Source organism: Bolinopsis microptera, chromosome 10 (assembly GCF_026151205.1).
Source record: "Bolinopsis microptera isolate Bmic1 chromosome 10, MBARI_Bmic_1.0, whole genome shotgun sequence".
Lineage (NCBI taxonomy): Eukaryota > Metazoa > Ctenophora > Tentaculata > Lobata > Bolinopsidae > Bolinopsis > Bolinopsis microptera.
Genome location: NC_087081.1, coordinates 16,206,444 through 16,217,235, shown reverse-complemented (window position 1 = coordinate 16,217,235; position 10,792 = coordinate 16,206,444). Strand labels below are relative to the sequence as shown.

General features: G+C 34.4%; 1 protein-coding gene across 3 annotated transcripts in view; it reads right to left on the bottom strand.

Annotated features, from left to right (window-relative positions):
• Positions 1-2,455: 2,455 nt before the first annotated feature.
• LOC134821775 (transmembrane protein 87A-like) overlaps positions 2,456-10,792 on the bottom strand; it is a 56,397-nt gene continuing 48,060 nt past the window's right edge. For 2 of the 3 annotated variants that reach the window (XM_063832541.1, XM_063832540.1), the window contains 12 exons: positions 10,644-10,747; positions 8,857-8,931; positions 8,485-8,596; positions 8,189-8,310; positions 7,931-8,061; positions 7,589-7,676; positions 7,019-7,146; positions 6,457-6,577; positions 6,212-6,318; positions 4,821-4,888; positions 3,545-3,656; positions 2,456-3,401 (listed from right to left, as the gene is read on the bottom strand). In XM_063832541.1, coding sequence (XP_063688611.1) covers positions 3,329-3,401; positions 3,545-3,656; positions 4,821-4,888; positions 6,212-6,318; positions 6,457-6,577; positions 7,019-7,146; positions 7,589-7,676; positions 7,931-8,061; positions 8,189-8,310; positions 8,485-8,596; positions 8,857-8,931; positions 10,644-10,747 — 1,241 coding nt within the window. In that variant the 3' untranslated portion in view covers positions 2,456-3,328. The remainder of the gene's footprint in view (positions 3,402-3,544; positions 3,657-4,820; positions 4,889-6,211; positions 6,319-6,456; positions 6,578-7,018; positions 7,147-7,588; positions 7,677-7,930; positions 8,062-8,188; positions 8,311-8,484; positions 8,597-8,856; positions 8,932-10,643; positions 10,748-10,792) is intronic. The other variant, XM_063832542.1, reaches the window with a different exon arrangement.

The window sequence follows — 10,792 nt, the reverse complement described above, 5'->3', positions numbered from 1 at the left end:
AACATAATGAATGAATTTCTTCATCGCTTCAAAAGCAGTAAATTTGATTCTCCACTGTGTGATTGTAGGCGAGGGGCTCAAAATTCACTTCACCTGCTTACCGACTGTCCTGATGTACAAGCAGATAAAAGGAACAAAATGAGTGAGCTTCTTGAAAGACACCCTTTCCACAACATCAAAAACCAAGGCTATGGTGGGAACTCAATGTTGATATCATGGAGCAGACTTCGTGAGTTCTTTGATCTAGCACTGGAAATAACAAAGGATGCAGAAGAATTCCTTCGAATAGAGATAAAACTTTAAACAGTTGATTATATTCCAACTACCATAACTACACCATCCCTATGATTAGTGAGCCGGGTTCAATGTTAGACCGGACGAAGCATATATTTCATGAGCCGGGGTCAATGTTAGACCGGACGAAGATATGGCTACATCTCAACAGTGGATAACACAGCAGAGGTTCTATTACAGTTAAATTCTGTTACCTGAACTCAACTTAACAGTTCTAATATTATAGCATATACTATAATATTATGAAGATATTTTGTGTCAAAATGAGGCTGTTTAATCATTCTTACACACCAAAGGTTGTTGTGTGTTTTTTAATTAATTTATTATTGTTTAAAAGTTTATATTGAGAATTTCATACAGTAGTCTATAGACCAATTAAATTATTTACTGGTCACATATATGTGGTTTTAGAATTATATAATGACATTGAACGAACTTATTTATTGCGAATTTAAAGGATTGCTAGTATTTTATTTATTTGTTTTCACTTCTGCACGTTTAGGCAGTTGCTCTTGTGACCAGAGTTTTAGAGTTATATATATATATATATATAATATTTTTTTAATTTTGGTGGTAAGATATTTATATTTTTCCATGTAGTGTTTTGATACTTTAATTGTAGACATGTGTGATGATGTTATGCCATAATTTTTACTTTACTTTACTTTACTGACACGGTTGCGCGTTGTATCACGTTGCGACTCCTACGGTCGTTTCACTTTATCGTCCTGACGATACAGGGGGAGCCGCGCACTTCGTGCGCGGCGGGTCATACAACGTATGACAAGTTGCGCGCTACTGCCAACTGCAAGCGAGAGGGCTCTGGTTAGAGCAAGTCTTTAAAGTAGCTGGGAACCTGGGAGAGGTTTTGAAAATTCGGACACTCCCAGACAAGGGGAGGGTGGTCTGAAAATGTGCGATTTTGGCGGACGTCCTAAGGCTCCAAAAACTCAAAACATTCTACTTATGGTGTGGCGCGCACGCGCGACTAGCTGGCAGAGTTAACCATAGGCTAATGTACTTAGATCAATAAAATGTCGTCGCGCCTTACAGTTTAGTTGATAACTTCCGATCACCCAGAAGGACTTTCGACAAAACTGTACCATATGGAATGGTCGAAAATCGAATGTTTTAGTGAATAACTTAGAATACATTTTCGATTTTCTCAAGATCTGATTGATAGATTTTCTTTAAACTTTCCAGATAGTTAGATGGCTATATGACAGATAATGAGTAAGAGTTTGGGAGAATTTCTATATGCCAAAATGGAGATATGACTTCAAACACAAGAAAATATCTCCAAATTGGCGGTTTCTAGCGGAACACAGATATATATTTAGTTTGGCACATAGAAATTCGCCCAAACTTGCTCAGATTATCCGTCTTATAGCCATGTAACTATCAGGAAAGTTTTAAAAAATTCTATCATTCAGATCTCGAAATATATGCCTGCGTACCGCTAGAAACCGCCAATTTGAAATATTTACTTGTGTTTGAAGTCATATCTCAAGTTTGGCACATAGAAATTCGCCCAAACTCGCTCAGATTATCCGTCTTATAGATCTCGAGATAATCGACTTTCGTCAAATATTGTACCATGGTACAGTTTGGTACAGAAAGTCCAACTCCGATCACCATTTTTTGTACCACCTCAAACACGTGAAGTTTCTTGCCAATATCAGGCAGTTAAGTTCGCTAAAGATCCGTCTAAGATACCACTTCTACGACCTCATGCTGTAATGATCAAATATATATCTGGTAGATATGGTGTTCTAATTAATACTGTAAATTTTGTGAGACAATCAGGAACGAAAGAAGACAGCGTTTTCTGAGCCAAGTATGACCACAAGAATAGGCCATTCTACAAAACAAATAAAATGTTTCACAGAAAATGGGACCATAAAGTCTTCTTGGTACATATTTTACCATTAGCTATCAGTTGAGATCATCATTTGAGCTTCTCGTGATGTCATAATTGTACACGAATCTATTTATACACTTATGTTCGACCTATAGAATTTCGTTGACAAATCAGAAATTTTTACAAGCATTATCATTTATGGGTATTACACCCTTAAATAGGGCGTGTCACTTTTTTCATCATGCAATCGAGGTTTGGTTTATTAACGTATCTTATTATCAGTCAGAGAAGTGAAGATACTTATTCATTCATCAAGGAAACATTGACATAAACAAATGTAACACAATGTTAGCAAATTTTAGCAACGATTGAGCGCAAAACAAATAATAATGTATCCCCGAAAGCAAATTCATTGACATGCAAGACATAAACATTAATTAATTAATCAATTAATTAATTAACATTTGACCAAAACGGGAGTAACTCGCGGGAAGTACATTTGTATGTTTAATTAAGAGGAAATCTAACTTTAGTCATGATATTAATTCTGCCCCGTGAGAAATGAAAACTTGTTTAATCTGACGATTTTTCTCGGTCGAATTTTACCAATTCCAAAACAACTAAAACATGCATGAAATGATATGAATAACTCTACAGTAAAATAAACACGTGTAGCCTGTTGTTGTTAACTCAGACAGCTAATATCTGTTCAATATCATTAAATAAAAGAGATAAGTTGGTTATTTATAAATGTAGTCCAAATGTTTATGTGATCATCAAGTCCAGCTGTACATAATCAAAACTTTGTGGTGAAAATTTATAAATATTTATGTTAACATTTTTGACCAGCGTTTTTCGAATTATTCTCACACCAAGCTGTAATCTTTATAAAATCCTTGATTTCAAAATAAAACTCAGCGAAGTGCACACTGTTGAAAACGTCTACATTTATCAAAATGACAATCACAAATACTCCAGTGTGGGTTTTACAGACTTTAAATTGTGAGTGAAATCTACGAAAATAAATTAAACTGCTTCCATACAATAAAATTTAATCGGGGAAAATGAGTCCTAAAGCAGTCCCAAAGCAGTGGCTGTGGTAACCAGTTGGTGTGGTAACCAGTTGGTATGATAACCAGTTGGTATGGTAACCAGTTGGTATGGTAATATGTTTCACTGCATTTTGGACATTTCGTATTTTCTGTGTTCAACCTCTTCATCTGAGTCCATAAGTTTCTCGAACACACTGAAATAATAATAATCAGGTATTAAGTTAATGATAATTATTCTATAACTGATCGATCAGTAATTGTAAAAGAAAATTCGCCACAAAGTATAAGTTATATGGTGAAGCCTAAAATGGAAATTAGAAAAAACAAATATTCGTACGTGTCTCCAAGAGTTGATGGGATATTTTCTTCCACCCATTTTAGATCTTCGTCAATGTTTCCTTCTTTCTTCGTCGAGCCGTTCTTCTTTATGTTTCTCATTTTCATGCCCTCTGACAATTAAGGAGTACAAAAATCAGTACACATGCGTTACAGGATCTTATAACATAGGCAATTCCAGTCCAAATCCTGGAAACATGACATAAAAGATTTGTTTTCACTTGTTTGAATGAATAAAACAAATATTTAATAAAACAAATATTTATTTTTACGGCACAATCAAACAATATCAATAATAAATAAATCAGGGGAGGTTTGAAGAGGTTTCAAGTGCCGAAGGCCACTGCTTATCTTTAGGATTTGAGAGTGACCTGTGCTTGAAACCCCCTCAACCATCCACTACGTCAATATACTAATTACAGTATACAAATATAGAAAAATATAATAATCTTAAATTACTTATTGGTTTAGTTTGGTGACAAAGGAGAGCCCAGTTGAGTTTTAGTTTAGCTTTAGGTTTTGAATCACAGTTTAAAAGGTTAGCCATGTTTCAGGGCAGAGAGAGATATCATGTGTGCATAGCCGTACCGGATGTAGAGTTTGAGATATAATATAGATTAGTTACCATGTATTAGGGTCATCTCGATTTTGGAGGGATAGCAAGTGCTTTTTAAGGTTAGATTTAATAACACCTGACGAAGCTGATAAGTCTGAATTCTTGGAAGAACCCGGGATTATCAACCCAACTACATTAGCATCACATATTTCGAATACATAGGGGCTGAGGTCATTCCAAATTTTCGTAGAGGTGTACAAAAAGTTCTGTTGGGAGATATCTAACCTCAGTAATGGGACAATCAGACGAAGTTTTTCATTTCTAGGACAGAACTTGAAAAGATCTTTAATCGACTGGGGGACATCAAATTTAAGAATTTTGAATAATTCCATAAATGTATGGTACATGTGCAGATTCTCCAGGTTCATAATTTTCTGCTCGGTGAATAGCGGTTTAGTGTGTTCAAGACAGTAGTTCTTGCTAGCCATATGTTCGTTATAAATGAAAAGCACTAATAGCCATGTTTCATATTTGAGGCCTTTAACTAAAACTTTGCAGATGGTATACTGTTACTTCTCATTCGACGATTCTGTCATAGAAATTTTAAATTTCGATCTACAGAGGCACAATTAACAATGAATTATTTCAATACTCGCGTTTGCGAACATATTGCAATAAGACAATTAAAACTAATTGCTCATTTAATTAATTAAGTAATTACCGAATGCCTCGTTAATAGTCTCCTCACTTTCTGACTCGTCAGTATCTAGTAACGGAGAGAACGCGTATCTGAACAGGTTACTGTTAGTTTTTACTTATTTACTTGTTACTTAGATTTGAAAAGAACTGGTTTTGATTTATGAAAATAGTTGATGGGTTTAAGTAAACTCTCAAATATAAACTTTACTTGACCAGTAAATATCACAGATAAAAATGATTTTTACGTAATTCTTGTGCATCCTCACACAGTACCGTTACCCAGTAGTAGTTAACAACAGCAACATGGAATAGTGTGCTATTAACACGCAGCAATATTATACCGTACAAGAACACGAAAACGTGGACTATAGCATAGTACTATGATTATATAATACGATATACAAGTATATATACGGGCCTTGTAGTGACACGTGATGCCCATATAAGGAGTTGTCCTTGTATATTGTATTACCCACGTGTAACATACAGATGAGACTCACAAGGGACTAAGATGGGACCACAAATTAGCTGATAACTTGTAGGACGTGTATAATGTATAATGTATAATGTATATATTGTACAATGTTTAGTAGTTTACAATGTTAAGTAGTTTACAATGTTTAGTAGTTTACAATGTTAAGTAGTTTACAATGTTTAGTAGTTTACAATGTTAAGTAGTTTACAATGTTTAGTAGTTTACAATGTTTAGTAGTTTACAATGTTAAGTAGTTTACAATGTTAAGTAGTTTACAATGTTTAGTAGTTTACAATGTTTAGTAGTTTACAATGTTAAGTAGTTTACAATGTTAAGTAGTTTACAATGTTAAGTAGTTTACAATGTTAAGTAGTTTACAATGTTAAGTAGTTTACAATGTTAAGTAGTTTACAATGTTAAGTAATTTACAATGTTAAGTAGTTTACAATGTTAAGTAGTTTACAATGTTAAGTAGTTTACAATGTTAAGTAGTTTACAATGTTAAGTAGTTTACAATGTTTAGTAGTTTACAATGTTAAGTAGTTTACAATGTTAAGTAGTTTACAATGTTAAGTAGTTTACAATGTTAAGTAGTTTACAATGTTAAGTAGTTTACAATGTTAAGTAGTTTACAATGTTAAGTAGTTTACAATGTTAGGTAGTTAACAATGTTAAGTAGTTTACAATGTTAAGTAGTTTACAATGTTAAGTAGTTTACAATGTTAAGTAGTTTACAATGTTAAGTAGTTTACAATGTTAAGTAGTTTACAATGTTAAGTAGTTTACAATGTTAAGTAGTTTACAATGTTAAGTAGTTTACAATGTTAAGTAGTTTACAATGTTAAGTAGTTTACAATGTTAAGTAGTTTACAATGTTTAGTAGTTTACAATGTTAAGTAGTTTACAATGTTAAGTATTTAAACAATTTAGTTCCTAACCTGGAGTTATTGACGGTGGGTCTCCACAGGAACATGATCACTATCAATATCATTGTGAAGAGAACATTCCAGAAGATATCATCTGATAACCAATACTCCTTCCAGTTCTAGGAAATATGATTATTTAGAATAAATATCATAACCAAACCTCTCTCCAGTTCTTGGATATACTAATAGTTAGGGTAATAATATAGGATATACTAATAGCTAGGATATATATAGGGGGTATAGAACGTTTCTCTGACCTGTATACAGCCCTCTTTAGTAAGGTGGATCCACCATACTTCAAACGCTACACAAGATAGGATACCAAAAGCAAGGGCATTACTAAAGTGTCTGTAGAGTGTCAACTTTATCACGTTCCTCCTGTAATATTTAACATTTTTAACATTTTTAACATTTTTAACATTTTTAACATATTTAACATATTTAACATATTTAACATATTTAACATATTTAACATATATTTAAAATATTCAAAACACCTGCACAGTTGCACTCCTCCTAAAAAATGTGTTTAAATCACTAACTGCATTCCTCTTCGATACTAAAATTATAACACAAATGATATACTCAAGGTGTGTCGTGTAACCATGGTAACTTGTTCAATATATTTGCATTTATTACGACTTTCCTTATACTATCCTAATTCGATAACCAGACTCTGTACTGGTTTTAAAGAGATTTAAATTATGTTTTTAAAAGTAAGAAATAGGGGCTCAACCTGGTGTACCTAGTGAAGTGTCAGCACTTCATCTCTGCAGAGTTATTTGTAAGGGTAATTAATTACGGTAATTAGATAATCACCTCATTCTAAGAGTTCTGATGGTGGAGACGAGAGAAGCAATGATCCACCAGATAAGTACAGCGTTAACCACAGCACGGGGGATGTAGGCGTACAGCCGCTGTCTCTGTGTCATTGGTTTGGTGGGAGCCTGGTCAGGAGGGAGGTTTTAACTAATTACACTAATTACACTACTAATTACATTAATAATTACACTTATTAACACTACTAATAACACTACAAATCTAAACTAATTACACTAACTAATTACACTACAACTAGTAGGTAATTACACTGCAAATCTATTACATTTATTGGGGATGTAACAGATTACAGAAGGTATGTGTATTTAGAGGGGTCCATTCTCAATTATATTACTGGAGTTTCACTTTCTCACTATGATTGGGGATCTATGTAATAAACAAATTTGTTATAATCGAAAAGAATACAACAAGTCCGACGTCATTGACATTGTACGATGACGGATGATGACGTCATGACTCATGATGACGTCATTGACATTGCGTACAATGTTATTCTGTCGTACAGATAAAGACTGAAAAGTAATTAAGCAAGAGTGTAACTTTACTTACCACTAATTTAACGTATATACTGTCGATGGAGACAAAGAGACAGTACGCCAGACCCAGAGCCAACACAAGATGTTTTGTTGTTCCTAACCTGATAATTAGAACGGTAATTACTTAATTACACGGTAATTACCTGACAATTACACGGGTAAACAAACAGATAACATCAAGAAAGTTGTTTTCTAATCACGTGAGTCAAGCTAACCAATCAGAGATAAAGAGAGAGAGAGAGAGAGAGAGAGAGAGAGAGAGAGAGAGAGAGAGAGAGAGAGAGAGAGAGAGAGAGAGAGAGAGAGAGAGAGAGAGAGAGAGAGAGAGAGAGATAAAGAGAGAGAGGAGTATTACCTGGGTTTAACGATGCCGTATCCCATACAAATGATAAGTACCAGGATACGAGATAAGCCATGTTTGAAGGTTGAAAGGAGCTCTGCAAATACCACCAAACCGTCCGATACTTCGTGTCCATTGTTAACCGTCTGGTAAATAAGGAGGAGTAATAAGGAGTAGCTAGTTTTGTGTACAAACTAGTTTTGTGTACAAACTAGTGTGTGTTAGAAAAAGAGCCTCAACTACTAATATAATACTTAGAATATAACCACAAACCTGATATTTGTTACAAAATACGCTCATCTCCACCATATTGAGAGCCAGCATTCCTCCTATCCATATCTGTATTTGTAGGATATCTCTGTAGTGAATACCACATACTATCAACCATACCAACGCTGTAATGATACGTCAACATTATCAACCTCTATTATACATACGCTGATCAAATTTTTACACCGATTTAAATAAGAAGAAGCTTCTTGAGCGAGAGAAGAAGTTAGCGAGATTATTTTGTAACATACCTAGGACAGCGTAAATACGTTAAATATGTTAAATATTTTGTAACATACCTAGAACAGCGTATATACCACTCAGAATACCAAAGAAGATCAAAAGAGGGTAATCTTTAGCCTCCAGGTAACTGTTGAGGTTCCTATCTCTTGCTTTTATAGTTAGCTCCACCTAAATAGTTACCATGGTTACCATCATGTAAATAACATCATACATAGCAACATAAGTGATACAATTTGTAGAACATGCTGAAATAAAATAATTATAATGTGACTAAAGTGTAGTCGGTTAAATTGGGATAATTCCTAGCTGATATTAAGGAACCACACTCTACTTATCCACTAATCAGCTACAAAGGTGGAGGAGGGTGGGATAATATTGTTACCCACTATTATAATTACACACTAGAGATACATGTATAGTATACTCACATATTCTCTGTTAACTGGAGAGTTCTGAGAGCCTGTAACCTGCCAGCCAATATAGAATGAACCTGTCTTAGTTACCTGTAATTAATTATATAAGTTATTTCAGTAATACATTATACTTCTATTAAATAGGAATGATATTTTAGGTTTATATCTAAACTTACTTCGGTACTTTATTAAGATGCACAAATATAGCGTTAGATTTAATTAAATATAACTGTTAACAGTATTGACTGTGCCGTGTTGTTACTATTTGTGTTGGGTATTTTAATTTCATAAGAAGTTGGGATAAACTGTCCAGTCAACTGCAGTTCAAACCGTTAATTTCTGTGAGAACCCCCCCCCTCCCCTGGCCCTTCCCGCACACTTTACTACCACTAATCATATTCTCTCAAACTATACTCAGGTTTATTTATTAGAGTCAGGTTACAATTAACAGAAGTATGTTATTATAATAAGTAGTATATTAAGAGTATGCTAAAGTTCAACTCCTCAACGGTACAACATTAATAAGGTGGTTTACAGCTTGACTGGGTTTTAGTAACACATTGTGGTTTTATTATCAGTACTACTATTATATAACTACTAGTGTAACCCGTGTCTACTAGTATTGATTGTGTTGTACAAGGTAGATAATACTACTAGAAATATAACAGCGAGTGAAAATAACTCACTCTCTGCCATAACGACTGAGGTCCCGTCACCCTCACTCTCTCCCCCCTCACTCTCTCCCCCTCACTCTCTCTCCCCCTCACTCTCTCTCCCCCTCACTCTCTCCCCCTCACTCTCTCTCCCCCTCACTCTCCTCCCCCCTCACTCTCCTCCCCTCTCACTCTCTCCCCCCTCACTTGCACTCCCCCCTCACTCTCTCTCCGTCCTCAAGTTCACATCATTAAATTACAGCACGTATTCTGTGAGACACGCGCACACCAGACTAGGAACAGTGTACTGTACAATATACACTTTTATATAGCTATACACTATAAGACAGTACACCATTTTAGTTTAAATACACTCAATTAATAGCACCTCTGCAACTTAACGTCGTCATGTAACATGTATCATGTAACATGTAACATGTATCATGTAACATGTAACATGTAACATGTAACATATAACATGTAACATGAGTGTGCCATTATGTTACAACTGTACATTTAGTCACACCTTCACAACTGTACATGGGAGCAGATGATATTTATAAAATGTGTAACATTAACGGCTTCTTACTTTGTTAAACGTGTACCATGAGTAATGTAATGATTACTGATGCAGTGATATTATGCTGAATTTTTGCATGTACAAAATACATGCGTTTACTGTACATATTATGTGATATGCAAGCACTAATAGCACAGTAGAAACGTGTTTAGCATATATTAGCATATATTAGCATATATTAGAACCAATAAAGTATTGACAGTGTAGAACTAATTATATTGGCGGAACATTTTACTATGTTAAGACTGTTACAGCTTTACAGCGAGCTTTAGAAAAAAAGACAAAGAATTAACATCTCCACCAATAGACAATTGACGGAAAATACAAAGAACAGTTTTCAGAAACTGGAATGATTCAGTGTTTCAAGTTGTACATCTACTGTTACACAGCGAGACTTTGTAGTACATGTACTTAGAAACAGTTACGAACGAGAATAATTATAAATATCCTACTTATAAAATAAATACCTATACTTTAAAAAATACCTTTTTTAGATTAGACAAAAATGATAAAATGAGCAATATTTAATGAGCAGTATAATTGTTGTTGTGTGTTGTCAGAATACGTACGTTGATAAGGTTGTAGGTTCTTTTAGCAGACAGAGGATCCTCGCCCTTAGCGAAGTCTTTGATACCCGCTTTGATTGTATCTCCTGTATCCCTCTTCTTTCGGCCTGCCAGTATGTCAGTATTTAGAAGTTGGAAACGTTAAACAATGA